The sequence below is a fragment of the Podarcis raffonei genome, chromosome 12 (genome assembly GCF_027172205.1).
Source record: "Podarcis raffonei isolate rPodRaf1 chromosome 12, rPodRaf1.pri, whole genome shotgun sequence".
Taxonomy (NCBI): domain Eukaryota; kingdom Metazoa; phylum Chordata; class Lepidosauria; order Squamata; family Lacertidae; genus Podarcis; species Podarcis raffonei.
Genome location: NC_070613.1, coordinates 43,550,067 through 43,571,057, shown reverse-complemented (window position 1 = coordinate 43,571,057; position 20,991 = coordinate 43,550,067). Strand labels below are relative to the sequence as shown.

General features: G+C 43.1%; 1 protein-coding gene across 8 annotated transcripts in view; it reads right to left on the bottom strand.

The window, feature by feature from the left end:
- The window catches only part of RBMS3 (RNA binding motif single stranded interacting protein 3), a 752,431-nt gene that overhangs the window by 9,806 nt on the left and 721,634 nt on the right, over positions 1-20,991 (bottom strand). For 7 of the 8 annotated variants that reach the window (XM_053409861.1, XM_053409864.1, XM_053409862.1 and 4 more), the window contains 2 exons: positions 3,702-3,782; positions 1,597-1,724 (listed from right to left, as the gene is read on the bottom strand). In XM_053409861.1, coding sequence (XP_053265836.1) covers positions 1,597-1,724; positions 3,702-3,782 — 209 coding nt within the window. Of the gene's footprint in view, positions 1-1,592; positions 1,725-3,701; positions 3,783-20,991 lie in introns of those variants that run through there. The other variant, XM_053409869.1, reaches the window with a different exon arrangement.

The following is a 20,991-nucleotide window of genomic DNA, read 5'->3' as shown; positions in this document are numbered from 1 at the left end:
AGCAATAATGGACAGTTGTGGGTAGCAGCTTCAAAGGGACTACAAAACAGCGCTGATAAATTAAAAACAACTCAAGATGCACTAATGGCAGATTTGCACATCACACTCAAAGCACATTCAAAGGATATGGCGCCTCCGTCCAAAATCTGTGAAACTGCAGTTTTCTCCTACAATTCCTAGATCCCTTAACAAAGTACAGTTCCCATGATTCTTTGGGGGAAGCCATGTGCTTTTAATGTGTGTTGAATGTCCTTTAAATGTACGGTGTGGCTCTGCTCTAAAACAGAAGACAGAACACAACTCTGAGTGTGCAGACAATGGGGCAAGTTTCAGCTGCTCTAGAAGAACAAGGAAGCTGTGTGTGGAGTGAGGAAAAAAAGGAAATAATAGTAAGGTTAAATCAGTCAGCTCTATTTATCCTTCCCACCTAAACCCAAGGAAGCTGCTTCAGTGCTAAACTGGTGTCTGTCATCTGTAATGGATTGGATGAGGGGGAACAAATTGAAACTTAATCCAGACAAGATAGATGTGCTTTTGGTCAGCTGGAAGGCAGAATAGGGATTCAGCCTGTGCTGGATGGGATAACACTCCCCCTGAAGACATAGGTTTGCATTTTGGCCTTGCTCCTGGACTCAGCCCTGAACATGGATGCCCAAGTCTCTGCAGTGGCCAGGAGTGTATCTGCACAATTTAAGCTAGTGCAACAGTTGGGCTTGCTCCTTGAGGTGTCTGATTTGGCCACAGTGACACACACCTTAGTTACATCCTGTTTGGATTACTGTGGCACGCTCTATGCAGGGCTGCCTTTGAAAAGTGCTCAGAAACTTCAATTGGCTCAAAGAACCGCAGCCAGATTGTCGACCAGGAGCAACAGCTCCCTTGCTACAGCAGCTCCATTGCCTATCCATCTGTTTCTGGGCACAATTCAAAATGCTGGTTATGAGCCTGGTGGCTGCTCTCAGACTTTGGGACTCCCTCCCTAGAGAAGCTAGATTGGCTCCCTCTTTGCTGTCCTTCTGCCAGCAGGTGAAAATGTTCTTGTTCAAAAAGGCTTTGGGGAACTGACTGTTTTTAATGAAAGGGTGGGCACTGAGCTGATTTCATTGTTGGTATGGTTTCAATAGACTTAATATACCTTTCTCAATTCCCTGTTTTGAAAATTGGAATAAAAGACAGGCCCTCCTTCTCTCTCACACACACATAGGTAAAGGTAAAAGGACCCCTGACCATTAGGTCCAGTCGTGACCGACTCTGGGGTTGCGGCGCTCATCTCGCGAACCAGAGCAGCGCACGGAAATGCCGTTTACCTTCCCGCCGGAGTGGTACCTATTTATCTACTTGCACTTTGACGTGCTTTCGAACTGCTAGGTTGGCAGGAGCAGGGACTGAGCAACGGGAGCTCACCCCGTCGCAGGGATTCGAACGGCCGACCTTCTGATCGGCAAGTCCTAGGCTCTGTGGTTTAACCCACAGCGCCACCCGCGTCCCTACACAATGCATAATTGCTTTTGTCCTATTAACCGGCGCCACTTCAAAATGTTTCCTCTGAATTATGATGTGTTCCCGATTCACATTCGACGAACGCCGTCAACTTACTTTGACTGTTGGTAGGAATACGTGGGTGCATGTTCACTGGACGTTTCCACAGCCATCTGTTGTTGCTGACCACTGGCTTCCTGTGATGAAGGTGCTACTGTCTGTGGAGAGGTATCGGCGACAACACCCTGAGGAGATGAACAGGAGCACAAGAGATCTTACTGTCTGTAATAACACCAGTGACATACTGGAGAAAAGAGGCGGTATATAATCTCACCAGCTTCATTATTTCTTTCCAGGTGCATCATTGCATTATTTTGTGGAGTGTCAGGGATTACAGAAGCAGCATGCTGATAGGACACAAAGGCTACACGTTGAATAGAGAGGCATGCCAAGACTGCAGCTTTGCACTGAAGACCTGCAGAAAGCTCTTCCCATACAAATGCAGTGTTGAAACCCACACTCTCCAGGCTATTCTACTTCGTCACATACACATGGCTGGTCTGATTTGGATCACACTCAGAGCGATTTAATATTTGACCCAATGAGGGTGTTCCCTTTCTCGTTGCCGTGAGATCGGAATCCAGACCCACCAGACAGGCATGTCGGGTTTGCGACACACACAAAGTGCACTTTCTGTATCATGCTTTGGGCAACAATGCAAGGGCTTTTCAGATCGTTTTTAAAAGGTAATTTCTGCATAGGTAATGGAAAGATGAAACACGACAGCATTATGAAGTGATTTGCTGTGGCTTGTAAAATTGCGCACATTATACTTTAGAATTTGATGGAAAGTATTTTTTTGCGGGAATAGGTTTTTGCTATTTTGAAAAACATTTAAAGAAAACATTTAAAAAATAGTTCTCAGAAGCATTTCTGGTTTAATTTGTGATTCGGTGAAGGCATATTACTGATTTAAAATAGCTTTGTTATTGCACTTCCACATGCATAACTTGTAGCAATAGCTCTAAAAATCTCAAATTCATTCTTTCTTGAATCCTATGTGACTAAGATTATTTTTTTCTGCTGAAGAGGTAGCCAATTAATGCTCAGAGTTCCAAATTCAGAATTATCATCATTATTTTTTCCCCAAAAATATATACCATGGTGTTAGTTTATAAAGGTTTATGAAGAGTGTTCAAATGGAATGTAAGGATTAAAGTTGACAGCAAAACATGATAGAGAGTGAAAAACCACTGTACTGCAAAGCTTTCAAAAGAATGGATAAAACAGTTGTGAGGTGATCACTGGGGAGAACGGCTATTTGCAGGCAACACGGTGTAGAAGTCTTTTATGCAGAGCCCAAATATTTATAGCAGAGGCGTGCCAATGCGGCTTCTTGGGGGGAAAGCATCTTCAGCTATCCAAGGAGTGACAGCTGTAAACAAGACATAGTTCAAGACACCATCACTGAGTCCATGCTGTGCCCATCACATATATATATATATAACTGGGTGAAAAGTAGGCTATGATAAAACTGTGAAGAACCAAAAAGAAACACATGGATTTAAGAGTGAACACCACCTTTCTTCTCCCTTCAAGGGTCCCCTTTTTTCCTTATTGTTTGTTTGTTTGTTTGTTTGTCCAGAAGGCCTTATGAAGATGAACAGCAGCAGAAGTCAGCTCTTCCGGGTAGCTGGTGGTCCACAGAGCCGAGCAAATACTTACTCATTAGACTGTCAGCAGCAGGACTCGGCCCCAAGGAGGGAGGGAGCAAATCCTTCATCAAGGATGAAAAAGCACTCAGTCAGTGCAGCAGCCCCCAGTTCTGCATATATACAAGAGGAAGGTTTCCTTTGCTCAGTCACGATTTCTGGTGGGTCTCAAGGGCTTTCAGAAATCAGCTATGGGCAAAAGCCTTATGCTAAGGATAGCATCAAACCTCCCGTTTTTTTGCAGCCTTCTTTTCTTGAACCTCCTTTGTGTTTGTGGTCTGATGTCTGGTTTTGGTTACCTGTTCCTGTTGCCACCCCCCCCCCCCATGAAGACTGAACTACCCAACAGAAGGTTCCATTTCATCTTCGGTGAAAACTAAAACCAAACCTGTGTATTTCTCTAAGGGGAGCTACACCATACAAGCAGATGGTCCCATCCTTAAAAACAGTTAAAGAGATGCTTCCCCAAAGAGGTGAAACAAGGTGAAAACACAAGCAAAGTGGACTTACTTCAAGAGGGACAGCTGTTGGAGGCACAGGAGTATACTGGGGGATGTACGTCCCTTGCATAGGAGCAGCAGCCGTCATATACTGGAACGAGGCAAATGCAAAATTATTGTAGAAATGTTCATTGCACTGTACCCAATTATTTTCAGCAAGCAGCATCACATAACCTTGGGGCTTCTAGTCTACTGACCAGTTCCAATGTGACAGATGAAGTGTGGGTTACAGTGATGGATTAACGTATAAGCTAAACAAGCTATAGCTTAGGGCCCCACTCTCTTGGGGGCCCCCAAAAAAATTAAAGGGGGGGGAACTGGATGTACATGTACTAATTGTATTTCAATTCAACGATTACTTTGATAAAATACATATTTTGTTATGTGCAAATGGCTTTAGATACCTATTAGGTCCATAAATTACCATATAGCATCTATTCAACACAAAAAACAGCAACAATTTGTTGTTGACAAAGGACAGCTGGACAGATAAAGGGCCCCATTACCTTTAGTAGCTTAGGGCCTCATCAAACCTAAATCCGGCCCTGGAGGTTGCTAAAGTATTCAAATTCTAAACGCATTCAGTCCAACTAGCTAATCCACGGAAACGCCATTTACCTTCTCACTGTAGCAGTACCTAATTATCTACTAGCACTGGCATGTGTTTGAACTGCTAGGTTGGCAGGAGCTGGGACAGAGCAACGGGAGCTCACCCCGCCGCGGGGATTTGAACTGCCGACCTTCTGATCGGCAAGCCCAAGGGGCTCAATGGGTTAGACCACAGCGCCACCCACATCCCAGTGTCATCCCCTCCCCTCTGGTGGCCACTATTAAGCCCAGAAGGGACGCTACCATTGGTGCTACCAAAGGTTTTTCCTTGGCCTGATGGCAGCCTGTGGCAGGTGATTTTTGTCAGGACTGTGGTGGTTGTGGAGGAAAAGAATTAATTCACAGCACTGTGCTTCACAGAAGCAAAAAAAGTCACACACAGCTTTGCCGACTGCTGTACATTAAAAAAGAGAGAATAAGATGTAGGCATTTAGCATCATGCCTATTTTGGCCCAGAGAAAGCTAAGCATTCATGTTTGATAAAGTGCTAGCACAGCATAGCATGCATTTGGCCTTTGAACCCTGAAGGTTATTTCCCACCTGACCCCTGTACGCATTAAAAATGGAGAAGACTAACACCCCTTAGGAGTAGCACAAGTGAAGCCTTTGTGATTCCTCCTCAGTAAGTAACGTGGAGATTCCAACTTGGTGCCACACATTCCCAAACCTGTTTACTTTGCAGGAAAAGTCACCAAACTGACATTCATGTAATTGATCGCCACCTTCATCCAGTCTACCTTACAGCTATTTAAAATGAGAACAATTAAGTGTCTAGAGACCTGGAAAGAAAGGGGGGGGGAATAGCAGGGAACGCCAAAGAAAGAAAAGGAACAGATGTCTCAGAGCTTCCCCTTCTATAGCTGAGGCCGCTAACTTGATTTCCTTCCACGCATGAATTGTTTTTAATTTCCAGGAAGTTGTCTTAGCTATCAACATTAGAAATCCTCCTGAAAAGCTCTTGCCCTCAAGTGCTATAGATACATCCTTAATTATGAGTGTTTTTCTGACACTCTTACAGCATTATTCCCTTCCTGTATTGCTTGTAGAGGAATTTGGCTGAAGGCAACAAATTACTCAAATCCTTCAATGTCCTATCAATATTAAGTCGTCACATTGCTTTGTTTCGCCACTCTCTCGCTCACTGACAAAAATACTCATCCACGCCAGCAAGACACCTCCAACACCTGTTATCTTCAGAGAGGCACAGAATATCCAAATGTTCCCTAAATGTGGCTTGTTGGGTCTTAAAATGATTAAAATATGGACCCGATTTACCTGCTGAAATAGGAAAAGCTAATAACCTTTTTTTACAAAACGTGGCTTAAAACATCTCTTTTCAAATGAGCCTTGAATTCTTGCACCTACACCAACACAACACCGTGAGGCAGAAAAAGAGTCACAGTGGAGGGAAGCAAAGAGAACATGAATATTTTGATACTGAAATCCATGCAGGCAATAATATCCTGATTTTGATGGAAGTTCTGTCTGCAAAGGGGGGCAGCCTCTTGCTGCCATGGTGCAGCCTAAGGGTCAAGGAAGGATTGTGCTGGTCTGGGAGGCGGCCCTTTTCATGACAGACCTGGAGAAATCTCAAAGTTATCCAGCGTTAGTGTCGGCCATCAGAAGAGCTGAAGTGAGAAGCAGTAATGGACCAGATGAGACCCATTCCTACTTTCATTTAGTGCACACTGTGGGGGGCAGGTGGTGCAAATTGTTCAGAAACACCATGCTGCTGCCCTGAATTTTCACGAGGTACAATTTTCATAGCAACAACAGGTGCCTTTTCCAAGAAGGAGCCGCCCATTGTTTTGTGGGATTTGCAGCCACTGCTCCCCGTCTCCTGTTGCTCAGGCACCATATATTATTAAAAGGGCTTCTTCTGCATAAAAGGTAAAGGGACCCCTGACCATTAGGTCTAGTCGTGACTGACTCTGGGGTTGCAGCGCTCATCTCGCTTTATTGGCCAAGGGAGCCGGCATACAGCTTCTGGGTCATGTGGCCAGCATGACTAAGCCGCTTCTGGTGAACCAGAGCAGTGCACGGAAACACTGTTTACCTTCCCACCGCAGTGGTACCTATTTATCTACTTGCACTTTGACATGCTTTTGAACTGCTAGGTTGGCAGGAGCAGGGACCAAGCAACGGCAGCTCACCCCGTTGCGGGGATTCGAACCGCCGACCTTCTGATCGACAAGTCCTAGGCTCTGTGGTTTAACCCACAGCACCACCCGCATCATAATCCTAGTCAATTGGGTAACACAGAATTCAGCATCAGATATGGTGGCCACGGGTCTGGGGACAGCTCACACCACAGAACCTTAGAGGTCATTCTATCCATTCTGACACCAAATATATTTCTACATGCCACAAGTAATGGAGCTCTCAAGCAAACTAGTACATGAAGATGTTCTACTTGAATCCCACAGGGTGACACTCTAGCTACATTACAAGACACATCTGTTTTTTGCCAAGGAAAATATTCAGCCTAGACTTTCTCCCTTAGGGAGGTACTATAGTTCTCACACAATTACCCCACCCTACTCCTATGGGCAGATTCAGGAATGGCAAGAATGAAAACACCCATGGCTTGAAATATAATGTGAGATGCAGACCTACATTATTGGTTCTAGAAACTCTGTATATATTGGGCAGATTACTGGGAATTAGCCTAACTTGACTGATGGTGCTTGCCCATTATACTGTCACAAGTATGTGCTTATTTATTGATTTGTTATATTTTAAATACCACCTTTTCCTCCAAGGAGCTCAGAGTAGTGTACATTCTCCCCCCCCCCTTCTGGCCCCCATTTTGTCATCACAACAATCCTGCGAAGTAGGTTGGACTAAGAGACAGTGACTGGCCCAAGAACACCCAGTAAGCTTTATAGCAAGTGGGGATTTGAACCCTGGTCTCCTAGGCCATAGTGCAATACTCTACCTATGACACCACATCTGCTCTGCAAAAATCTTGGACACAATTGATTTATGGCTGCTTCCTGTGATGGCTGCACTATGAAAACATTACCAATTAAAGCAGACATTTTGTTGGTGAGCAGTACTTTAAATGCACAAGGTGGTTCATAAATACATACTTATCCAATATAGGATGTGATCCTATACTTATAGGAAATACCCACTAATTGCTAACAGCTTTGTTTCAGCCACAGTAATCTAGTGAGACCTCTGTACTGAATTTATTAGAAAATGAAGCTTTCTCTAGATTAGGGACAGAAAAAACAGATGATGCAACAAAATGAATAAGGTCAAATAGGTTAAAATAAATTTTGAAATCAGGAAGGGAAGCACACCTGTGAATTTACTGAGGGTTTATATCATCTCCTGTTTTGCTCCCTCACATTTTATCTAAGGCAGGAGAAAGGCCTGCAAAGGGGTACAAAATGTTGTATTGGACAACATTTCTCGTTTGGACTGTGCTCCTCCCATTAAATCCTGCTGTGCCACAAAGACCAGCAAATTCCACAACACTCAGTGCATCCTCCCCGCTGGAAGCAACCTACCAGCCCAATCTGTTGAGTGCTTAGTCAGAAAAAAGTTGAGTGCCATGAGATTGAGTCCTTTCCTGGCTGATGGCCTGGAAGTGGAAGCTCCGACCAGTGAATTATCTCACCAGGCTCTATTGGAGGGATGCACCTTAGTGCTGAGCACCACTTTGCAGAATCCAGGTGATTCACCACTAGCACTCAAACACTTTTAAATTGCATCAAGCCATTGCCTCAGAACACTTTATCTGTTATAGCTTTATATACATGCTCAGTATTTGTGTTCTGGAATTAGGTTACAAATTGCTTTTGAAAGGGCGAGCAGAAGAAAGAATGGGGAAAGTTCATAATTTATTTAGGAGACCACTGTAAGAAGATGAAAACATTAGCAGGATTTTAATCCCACTTGCAATGTAACAGATATTATGGACAATCTGGATAGATACAAAACATAGACTATGAAACAACAGGCAGTTGGAAATGTTGACCATAGGACACATGGAGGGGATTGGGCGGGGGGGGGGGAGTCACGAGATTCAGAGAAATCTCAATTTATGGATATGCATTTGGCACTGTAACTAATCAAATAAAAATGTTTGGTTTTTTAATGAAAGAGCGAGCAGAAGCTGGTGTGCTTGTTGTGAAAGAGGCAGCTATCTAAGATTGGTAACCACCACAAAGAACTGCGATTAATCCTCAGCATTTTAATTAATGCTCCACGGAGAATCTAATTTACATGTAGACACAACTTCTGCAAACCCACACAGACCACGAGTGTGAGAAAAATCAGTGTCTGAAGACACAGAGCCCCGGAGTGGGGCAGTTTCACAGTTAATTGTTTCCTTATGCATCTTGCCTTGCACATCTAATAAATAATAATAATAATAATAATACTTTATTATTTATACACCGCCCATCTGGCTGGGTTTCGCCAGCCACTCTGATTGCACTAACACATACAGATCATAGCTGTTAACCTTCCCTTTTTTGCGGGAAATTCACTTATTCCAGTGCCGTTTCCCGCTGCTTCCCGCTGCTATCCCGGATTGTTAGATATCCCGTAGACTGTCCCCGGAACAAGTGAGGCTGTTGATCCCTTATTTTCAAATGTGAAAGTTGACAGCTATGATACAGATATGTGCGTGTTTCCTTGTTCAGGTGGCCCTCTGGAGTGCAATCAATCCCACTTTGAGGGGGCCTCAATGTATTTGGGAGTGGGAGGGAATAGAATGCCACTGAAGTATTTTTCTACAAAACCAACATTTTATCTGGGAAAAAGTTTCAGCACCAATTTGCCCACCTAGCCAGCTCATAAAGACAGCCATTTAATGCAGCTGACTGCATCAGCCCCTTCTACTGCCCTCCTCAATCTAAAGGCAAACATCAATGCTGGGAATTTTAATGTAAAGAAGCATTTAATGAAATCAGCGCTGGGGGAAAGAAAGCAATCCACTTCTATGGGAAAGGAATTAATCAAGTCTTGTCTCCACATTGAAATTTCAGTGCGCTGATCGTAAATAATTTCAGACAGACTGAAAGAGACACACAACTTCTGGTAAATGCTTGATGGAAAAGGAAGTGAGCAATGGCTGCTCTGGTTAAAGTTTCATTCGGTATAGAAATATATTCGGAGCAAAGCAAAGAGGGAGGAAAGGTTGCAGGAAAGAAGAGACAGAAAACAGCAAGATGTAATGATGAAAAAGAAATGGTTTCAAGATTCATACATCCCCCCCCCCCCTGTTCTGAATGTGCCTCATGTCACATAAGGTAAAGGGACCCCTGACCGTTAGGTCCAGTTGTGGCCGACTCTGGGGTGGCGGTGCTCATCTCGCTTTATTGGCCGAGGGAGCCGGCGTACAGCTTCCGGGTCATGTGGCCAGGATGACTAAGCCACTTCTGGCAAACCAGAGCAGCGCATGGAAACACCGTTTACCTTCCCGCCAGAGCGGTCCCTATTTATCTACTTGCACTTTGACATGCTAGGTTAGGAGGAGCAGGGACCGAGCAACGGAAGATCATCCCGTCGCGGGGATTCGAACCGCCGACCTTCTGATTGGCAAGTCCTAGGCTCTGTGGTTTAACCCACAGCGCCACCCGTGTCCCTAATTCTCCCTAAAGCCATTAAGCACATGTTAACTCAACAAGTGCTATTATGTTCAAAGGAGATTACTCTCAAGTAAGTGTGCACTGGGTTGCAGCCACTGAAGAGCAAATTATATACCTGTCAGGTAATTGTGATGACTTAAGTCTGAAAATGTTTGCTCAGTATGTACAATGGGTGGCAGTCTTTCTCCTATGCTCCCCCATCGCTTATTTAGTCGGAAATCATTTAAAGTAAACTGATTCCATGTTGGCTGGCATATTGCAATTTCTTTTTTCCGCGAGTTTTTATTAAAAGGGCTTATTTCTAGTGGATTTGTTAAGGTGCCTTTCCATTTTGCTAATGAGAAAGCTGAAGGCCATTACCTGTTCTGATTAAGATCTTACTGGGAAGAAATGTGATGTGTACATTATGAGGACGTACATAAAGGAAATATGTAGCATATCCAATCAATCAGCTGAGAGGGTGACAAAAGGGGGGGAAATCATATTCTCCTTCTGTGGATAATACTGATGGAAAATGTTGAGAGGATGGAAAAAAGAAAATGCATTTGAAAGGTGACTCGTGGGCATCAGCTAAAATTATATTGGTATGATGATCAAGGTTATTATTTGGGGGGAATGTAATTAACAGAATGAAAAATGAAAGTAACAATTGTCATATTTTAAAGCTTAGTGACACCTTTCATCCAGAGCATATGTAATAGTGACGTCTGCCAGAAATTCTAAATAATTCAATATAATTGAAGATGGATCTCTGAGACTCTTGTTTTAAAGTCTGTAAAGAAGATGGGGATTTCATGAAGAAATTTGCTTTGAATTAGGAAGGCTTGACTAAGTCTTAGGGTGGGGAACAACCAAACAGCTTAAAACACCACGTAAAATACAACAAGAAATGGTTCTGTGGTGTCTCTGTCTTTCTAAACCTGCATAAAAGGCTTCAGCTGACATAGAGGAAGATTCTGTGGCCCACTGATCGGTTAATCTTCCAGGATAACCAAGAGGGGAAATCGTACCACAAAGAGCACTTCAGACAATGCAGGCAGACAGATATGCAGGCAGACAGAATGGATGATCCATCGGAGCTTTTCCATCTTTACCACCTCCAACTATAATCTTTGCCACGATGCAGGATCTTTTGGAGACTGAAAATGGTTTCGAAATGAGAACCGTCTGAATATATTTCAAGGCAGAGCCTGAGCCCACCATAGGATATGCACTGCAAAATGGAGCGGGGGGTGGGTGGGTGGGCTTGATCTGCTGCTCAGTGTCTACACACCAGCAACACTGACAAATCATGCAGAACAGCACACAGCTAAATTTTCTTAGTTAACATGAGACGTGCTCCAGACTTGCGTCTTATTGTTGAGAGAAGACAAACTCTTTATCTACTTTCTGCACACAAGGCATACTTCAACAAAGCTCTATCATGCCCTCCCTCTAGCATAGCTGTCAAGTGTCCCTTATTTGGCGGGACAGCCCCTTATCCCAGTGCCATGTCCCGCTGCTGTCCCTTACTGATGAGGCTTCATTTCGCTGCTGGCTGGGCTTCCTGCCTTTGGCTCAGAGGGGCTCAGAAGTTGAACATACCTGTGCCCGGAAAATCCCTTATTTTGACTGCTGATCCCTTATTTTTGAGGCTGCTGGTCCCTTATTATCAAATCTGTAAGTTGACAGCTATGCCCTCTAGTCACCCTTTCTCTAAAGTGTAATTCACATATATGACTAAGGGCAGGTAAAGATGTGGCTTGCACCACCCACCAGCTGATCAGTGGCACCTGCAAAGCTCTGTGCATGCCCACCTGACAAACATAGCCCACAGGGTGAGGGAGAGATAAGGTTCTGGCCTGCCAGCCAGATCCAGTTCCTACCCTTGTCCTAGTCTTTCGAAAGCTGTTCATCAACATTCAAGAATTCCCGCTCTGTGTCTATGCTCCATACATGCTCAAGCAAGTAGTACATGATGTTCTGTTCTCAAGACCACAGCACAGGCTTGTTGAGGGATACACGTTCCACAAGGCTCCTGTGGGATCTGATTGTTTCTTAGCTTCCCATCCCTCTCATTCACTCCTAGGCTTCAGCATGTTAGCCATATGGCACTGCAACCGACAGAAAAGCTCAAGCATCTTTCTCCTATACCAACCGGTGTTTATTGGCAAAATCTTCCCCATCTATATTAAAGCTGTTTTCAAACAAGAGCAGTTACAATCTCTTGACGCAGGCAAATCATTTGCAAATGCAAGCCTGCCATTTGCCAGCCGCCCATGTAACGGGTTTCTCTCTCTGAAAAGTAGGATTAAAACAAAATAAAAAGTACTTCCCCCGCAAGGATTCCCATTACAAAGACTAGCTTTCATTGTTCTAGGCTTATTATGTCATCATATATACCTAAACCCTGTTGAACTTCAAAATCAATAACGCTAATGTTTTAAAGGTATGAGGAGAGAGTATTTTCAGAGATGAAAAAAGAGACTCAGCAGTTCTCTCAATTACGGGCTGATTTCAGAAGGTGATGAATTCTGCCTCTGGAGGTGTGAGTCAACCAACCCAAAGAGGAATTATAATTGTACAAACTGAGACAGCAGCTGCTTATCACTCATCCTGGCCTCAGGACTGAAACTTTTTGTTAACTGAAAAAGATCACAGGAAAGAAGGCTAGGAAAATAAGACTGTTGAGAAAGAAAATAAAACAGAGACAGGTGCTGTCCTATCACTACCACAAATAACAATGTTAACACAACTTTCATATTTACCATTAATGTTTTGATTATAAACCACTAGTAGCTATTTAAGTTCTCTATGTATCTTAATTTCTGTTAAATATAGCTTGATGAAAGTAAATATTTTATCACAGCCCACCCTATTCCTACGGCTGTGTTTTGTTTTAGCTATTATGTTAAATTTTAGATTGCTGTAACTCACTCTGGGGCCAGCTGCTAAATGGCAGGTGAGAACAATTAAACTAGGGGTTCTCCAAAGCCAGCTTCTCCCCTACATTAAGAAAGTGTCTACACAAACACAATATCACTTTGACCCACTGCAGGGCAACTCTGGAAAGAATCATTGGGGACAGTGAATGGGAGGCAAAGACAATTCTGAAAAGATCAACAATTCTGCTATACACAATATTCTGTGACTGAAAGCTGAGGTAATAGGAAATATTTTAGAGGGGCACCTGAACCTCCCTACTCTTTGGAATTTCCTCTGGTCCAATAGATGAAGACTATTCATAACAAACATAGGAGCTAGGAAGTCCCACTGAGAAGTTCCTGGGAAAAGCTACATATCTATTGGAATTGAGTCATGAATGGCCACCCTCCAGTCTCCTCATCCAACGAACGTTCGCTGGAATGAGAAAGTGAATTGACTTCGTCTCTCTTAGCACCTCTTTTACGTTACGTTCTCTGCAACGAACTTGCTGGGAGTCTTTTGTTTGCCCATATAAATGCTCAGCTGAGGCAAATATTAGAGAAAATTCTTAGAAAGCAAAGGCTGAGCTCACGAAGGCAAACATTTGCGCTAGCTGGCTGATTTGCAGAGTCGATCCAATTCAGCTGGGGGATATTTTACTACAAAACCTAGGGCTTTGAATGTTCAGAGGGGGGTGGAGCTCCAGTTCTCTGCAACAACACATATCCCCTCCCCATGACAAGCTAGAGTAGGATCAATTACACAACACAGACAAAAATATGGAAACCTGGGATTTGATTTATTCCAACCACAGAATTTCCCTTTTTGCCCAGGTGGGGGGCTACAGACAGCAGAATGCTTCCTTTTGGTTTCCAATTACAGAATACCTAGCTCTCACTTTAATCCATTTTTAGAAGAGTCTTACCAAGTGCACATTTCCCCCCTGCAATGTTCTTGATGGGGGGGGGGGAGAGATTAACATAATGGAATGAATTATTTACTCACTTCTCATCAAAGATGCCCAATCACTCCAGCCACAGGGGATTGGCAATCTATGTTGTAAAGCGTTAGGAATTATTCCCTTTTGTAAAATTATACGCTACCTGTTGGAACTGTTTGTCACAAATTCTATTATTACCATGTAAAAAAACCCAAACCCGGTGGAAGGGCTAGCTAGCTTGTTTTTATCCTCATGTTTATCCTCATTTTAAATGCTGTGCACAAAAAGCTGTTTCTACTACACTTATTTTAACTCTGGCATATTGGATATTCATAAAAAGCACTTGTTTAATATATCATTATATCATTAAGAAAAGTGAGGAGGGGAAAAGAGACTCCACGCCCAAAATGGAAGGCAAGAAGAAAGTCAAGCCTCAGGTTTTTTTGGTTTTTTTAGCTATGATTGTGCTCTTAGAGCAAGTTTGATTTTTACAGTCTCGTTAGTTAGTATGCTCTTTCAATCATTGTGTGTTCCAACTAGCCTTAGGGTGGGCACCCAGGGGCCTCATTTGACAGCACTGTCCCTTTGGGCATTGTCTTGGCATATATATTGTGTCTTGACCTGATTGGCATCCTATATCCTTTTAAAATGTGACTCTTTGGGAGGGGGCTGTTATTGGATTATTGTTCTTATTTTGATTTTATATATTGTGATATTTTCCGTGAACTGCCGTGAGACCTCCGAGTATAGGGCGGTATATAAAGTCAAATAATAATAATAATAATAATAATAATAATAATAATAATAATAATAATACAGTCGTACCTTGGATGTTGAACGGAATCCGTTCTGGAAGTCTGTTCAACTTCCAAAACATTCAGAAACCAAAGCGCAGCTTCTGATTGGCTGCAGCCAATTGGAAGCCACAGAAGCTGCATCGGAAGTTCGGGTTCCAAAGAATGTTCCCAAACCGGAACAATCACTTCTGGGGTTGCGGTGTTTAAGAGCCAAAATGTCTGAGTACCAAGGCATTTGGGATCCAAGGTACGACTGTATACACATTTCCTCTCTCACGTACATCATGGCTTAATATGTCATCTGAACCCAAGACTGTAGTTAAACTTCCTCCTCTTTAACCACATTCTGTAGTCCAGAACAAACCTTGGCTACAGTTCTGAAAAAGTACAATTCACTTGCTCCCAAGGCACAGGAACCCACTGCACCAATAGTTCAGGAACCACATGGTTCCCTTGAGTCTTAAAATCAGCCATTAAGAGCTTTTGCAGAGCACAGCTCTTGCTAAGCTATGTTTAACGTCCAACATTTTGACAAAAGTAATTACAGTGAGACGCCGCTGACAAGGCATGTTCAAAATCTCATTTTTCATCCTGAGCCGAAGAAGAATTTCACAGGGGAAACTGTATGTAATACCTCTGAGTGCTACAAACTGGACAAATTCATAGTGCAACCTGAGAAATTATGAACTTCGGCATCATGGCAAGGTGATGCATAGACTGCTGCACCTTAAACAGAGTGGTACAAGGACACATTCTGTATCTGTATCCAAAGCCCACTTTGGACATTATGAACAGTGAATTGCAACATGAGTTGCATCATGGAGCCATGCATACCAGCCCAAGTTTCAACATCTGTGCACCTTGATCACTTCACCCCCAACATTCCCTGAAGATATTTCTCAACACAGGAATACCATTGGTCCACCTAGCTTTGTAATATCTACGCTGATCAGCAACAGCTGTCCCTAAATGGCCTCGGCCCAGTATACCCAAAGGAGCGTCTCTACCCCTCAGCCTGGACACTGAGGCCCAACTCTGAGGGCCTCTGGCAGTTCCCTCACTGCAAGAAGTGAAGCTACAGGGAACTAGGCAGAGGGCCTTCTCGGTAGTGGTGCCCACCCTGTGGAACACCCTCCCATCAGATGTCAACAAAATAAACAACTATCTGACTTTGAGAAGAAATCTGAAGGCAGCCCTGTTTAGGGAAGTTTTTAACGTTTGGTGTTTTATCGCTTTTTTATTATTAATAATATTCTGCTGGGAGCCACATGGGAAAGCACATTTTGATCAGGAACCCTGATAGTGCAGGGCTGCAAGCTGCGTGGAGGTGTTTTCTTTGTGTTTTGCTTAAGGGGCAGCATTACTCCTTTGTTTTCTTGCTACTTGCGATTGATTTCTATTTCTCAATACAGTGGTACCTTGCTTCTCAAATGCCTTGGTACTCAAACAACTTGGAACCTAAACACTGAAAACCTGGAAGTAAGTGTTCTGGTTTGAGAACATTTTTCGAAAGCTGAACGTGCTCTGTTTTGAGTGCCACGCTTCCATTTTGAGTGTTACGCTGAGGTTCTGTCAGTTTTTGCTATTTATTTTGCATTTTTGTTTTGCCAGCTTTTTTGTTTCGTTTTTGTGACTGTGTGGAACCCAGTTCAGCTGATTGATTGAGTGAGTGACTGCAGTACATTGTTTATTGCTTTTATTTTATGGATCAATGGTCTCATTAGATAGTAAAATGCATGTTAAATGGCTGTTTTAGGGGTTGTTTTTAAAAGTCTGGAACAGATTAATCCTTTTTGCATTGCTTTCTATGGGAAAGTACCTTGGTTTTGGAACACTTTGGCTTTTGGAATGGACTTCCGGAATGGATTAAGTTTGAGAACCAAGGTACCACTGTATAGGAAAGACAAAACATCTGAATACCAGGGTGATCAGGTATTTCATCGCTTCCAATCTTCTCTTGTTCCAGGAGCCGTTTATGCCTAGATCTTCAGGGACTTTATGCCACATCTTGGCTTGTAATGGCAGGATGTTAGGTAGACGAACATTGCAATTTTACCTCACATAACAGATGATCAATAAAGAAAGTAAAAGAGCTTCCAGATTTAGACCGGATGAGAGAGCTGTTAAAAATGTGCAGCTGTAACATCTCTAGGGGCCACACTGTACACACTTAGAATAATAGGAGCTATATTTTCATTTTAAAAAGAACTTTGGTAAGCATTATGGGATTTAGTTGATGTCATAAACCGTGAATTATCAAAGCATGCAGAAATCCAACTGCAGATAAGGAACAGATCTAACAAAGCAGCTAGTCCACAGAGGGCTTTTGGTGACACTGTAAACCACCAGTGGCCGTGGGTGATCCAAAGAAAATATTAGATACGGGATATGTAACAAGTTTGCTGTGCCGCTTGAGATGTTATCAAATTTGGGGCAACAGCAGAAGCTAACAGAGTAAGAGATAAGAAAATGTGTCCTGGTATAACTAGTTTGTTATTCCGTGGAGGTATTGCCAATGACATTGTAAGTCGGGAAAACAGACAGAGCATTTTGCAGGAAACAAAGAGAAAAATCTCGGTTACATGATTGATATATTAAAAAGGGGATGGGGGAATTAAATAGTTTATCTAAAAGGGATGTACTCCTGTAAGCATGAGCACCTTGGTGCTGCTGGGCCTTACACACAAATAGCATCAGAAAATCTCCTGTTTCAGCCGTTTCCCTTCTCTACACCCCCAAACTGACAAATGGCATGAAGCATTGAAATTAAATAATTTAAAAGTGGATTAGTGGATTTTACTAAAATATTTCGGATTTGGTTCTATCTCCTGCTTACAGATTCACTGTCTCCTGTAAGGCCTGGCTGGCTTCTGTGAGGCGGGGTTGAAAAAAAGAGACAGTTTTTCATTTCCCTTTTGGGGCCTTTGGATCCTGCAGATTAAAAGCCTCCGGTGCCCTCTCTTATTGGGGGGTTTTCTGCTGGCTGGCACAAAACCCACCACCAATAGCTCCCCCTACCAAAGCTGAGGGCTTTTGTCATGGCAGCAACACACCATCCCAAGCCCCAAAGCTATCAATATTGGGGTGGGAGGGTGGAGCTAGGACTTTTAGAGCTGCTTTGATTTTGATTTTACTATTTATTTGAATGGACTGTTGCTGTTTTTGTCAGCCATGCACTTTGCATTCACTTCAAAAAAGATTTACTACACTGTATTTGTATTGCTACTCTGGCTCTGCAAATCTATGTTGAAAGTGCAGAAAATAAATTACATACGATAGATAGATCAATCTATCAGTAAAGAGACTCTGTAAACTACTCAGATAACTTTTTTTGGCATCTGCCTGTCTTGTGAGACTCCAGGGGTGAAGTCAATCTGGTGGAGAATCACAGTGCCTCCTGCTGTAGCTCCAGAGACCAGCAACATGTAACTGCAGCCTCCTGAATTGTTTTTGCTGCGTTATCAGCACCAAAGTGACCTCTCATGGGTGCAGGCCTGGGCAGTGTGTATGCCCAGACGACAAGACACCCCCCCCCCGGCCTTGCTGATGTGGTCCAAAGGAAAGCAGAGCCATACATTTGGCACGAGCTTGGCTGCAGGAGTTGCCAGAAGGAGGTGTACAAGGCACCATCCAACCGTCTTTGGGACTCTATTCCAGATTTTCATAGGGTTTACTTCCTAGCCTTTTCTTCTCCTGAAGATGCTCTGCAGTGCGTACCAGATAGCTTTGTTGTTGTTGTTGTTGTTGTTGTTGTTTAGTCGTTTAGTCGTGTCCGACGCTTCGTGACCCCATGGACCAGAGCACGCCAGGCACTTCTGTCCTCCACTGCCTCCCGCAGTTTGGTCAAACTCATGCTGGTAGCTTCGAGAACCCTGTCCAACCATCTCATCCTCTGTTGTCCCCTTCTCCTTGTGCCCTCCATCTTTCCCAGCATCAGGGTCTTTTCCAGGGAGTCTTCTCTTCTCATGAGGTGGGCAGAGTATTAGAGCCTCAGCTTCAGGACCTGTCCTTCCAGTGAGCACTCAGGGCTGATTTCCTTCAGAATGAATAGGTTTGATCTTCTTGCAGTCCATGGGACTCTCAAGTGTCTCCTCCAGCACCATAATTCAAAAGCATCAATTCTTCAGCAATCAGCCTTCTTTATGGTCCAGCTCTCACTTCCATACATCACTACTGGGAAAACCATAGCTTTAACTATATGGTGATGTCTCTGCTTTTTAAGATGCTGTCTAGGTTTGTCATTGCTTTTCTCCCAAGAAGCAGGCGTCTTTTAATTTCGTGGCTGCTGTCGCCATCTGCAGTGATCGTGGAGCCCAAGAAAGTAAAATCTCTCACTGCCTCCATTTCTTCCCCTTCTATTTGCCAGGAGGTGATAGCTTATATAAGTGCAATATTAATGGGAACAAATAAATAACAAATCAAATGAAAATGCCCCTAGAAAGAGGAATCTGGGGTGGAGGAAAAACTGAAAGCTCCACTGCTATTGACCCCTAACACCATCATGCCTCACAATTTCCAAAGCTTCTGTTTGACAAGGAAAGATTCAATAAACTTATGGCCAAAAATAAAATAAAAAAGCAGATGCTCAAGTGACTCTTGCTTCCCCCCCTTTTTTTTTGCCACATTCTATCTTGTCTCTGAAGATTTTTGTGCACCTCTCCACACAGGGGAGATGTACATTTCTTCCCCCCCCCCCGCTCCCAGATGAAACATTTGGCAAAAAGCAGTCGTGCAAGCCATTTTACTCTCTGCCACAGGTTTAAATGTGTGAAAGAACCTTTGGAAATGCTTGAGTCCACAGACTGTGAAGAATCTGAGCTAAAGTCCTTAGTAGAAAAAGACCTATGAAGGAGAGCAGTGTTGCAAATTGGCTTTTTCATAGAACGGTAGGATTTCAAAGTATTCCACTATTCATACAGTTCGACATGGACCCCTCCCCCAAAACCCGCTATTTGTGCCAACCACCAGTTCTAATGCTCTTTTAAATAAATGTACAGGGAGAAGAGATGTAATTTCTGAAGATTCGTGTTTCCAACAAAAATCAGCTGTTAACTTAGAAGGATGTCTTGCCTTGAATAATTTTCATTTCAAAGTTCTGCTTAAAACAAATGGTAAGATCTTCATGGGCGAACTGGAGTTTTCACCTGAGTGCCCCACCTTGCCCAAATTCAGCATTCAGCAGCTACAAAGTGATTCTAACTCATCATAAATCTCACTTGAGGGGGGGAAATATGAGTACACGAATTTATATATTAGCTCAATTTTCCTTTTTTTATTGGACTATAAAGACACACCACATCCAGACCAACTCAAGAGCTGTTTCAGAGACCTGTTGTTAGTTTTGGGACTTGTAGAGTTATATTACTATTGCAAATACATGTCTGAAGCCTTGAATCTGTTGGACTCTTTTCCCTTATTGAAAAGAGGCTATTGTGGCAGTTTCTCAAAAGGGGATAATAATCAGCAGGACTGCATATCTCCCAGTACCATAGTAGGATGTTGGGGGGGGGCGTTATCTTCAATACTCATTGGAAGTAGAAGTGACAGCATGTTGACATTAAAGCTTCCTTCAGGAATAAACTTTACAAAAGGGGAAATATTATACAGCAAATAAATGCTTCTGCTGAGATGCCAGAATATTGCTCTTGATGCCTCAGAAATGCTATTTCTGAAGTAAAAGAAGCTAAGTAACTGATTCTGGGAACTGTGATCAGGCTATTTGGTTTTATTTTTCAAAGGAGGTTTTATATTGTATCCCCCATTCAAGCTGTCAATCACAACTTTTATTAAACCACAAAAGTGATGTCAGATCAATGGTGGTTTAAGACACATTATGAGTGACAGCCTGATGATGGAGCAATTTCGGAATCCTTTTATTATTAAACATAGACTAATGCTTCTCTCCCTCTCTTTCCACCCCACTCCCAAGAATGCATTTCATTGTTTAGGGTGAATGATACACACGAGTCTAGCTAGGCAAGGCATAAGTTTAACAAAAGTGCTGATGTTCGTTTTTATACAGAAAATATCATAAATATCACAATTAAAAGGAGAAGGGAGATAATATCATAATACTGTTACAGACTGGGGTGCCCAAGTCTATTAGTGAAAAGCAGAAATTAATAAATGGTAGTATTCAGCTAATATTTGGATTACTGAATGGAGGATTTCAGGCCAATGGAAAATGCAGGCTAATCTTCCTTTCCACGCCAGTGCCTCCCCTGGGGTGACAAAAGGTGTTGATGACCCACATCAAAGAGGAATCCCTGGGCAGACAAAGGTGCTGGAGAGGGGGCAGGCTGTGCTCACAGGGAAAAGCTGCCTCTAAAAACTAGGCTTGGGTTAGGAGGCAGATGGGAGGATCTGCTTGGAGCAGAGGTGTGTTGGGAAGAAGAAGGGGAGGCCATGCAGTCAGGACCCTCTTGGCTGCTATCTGGAGAGGCA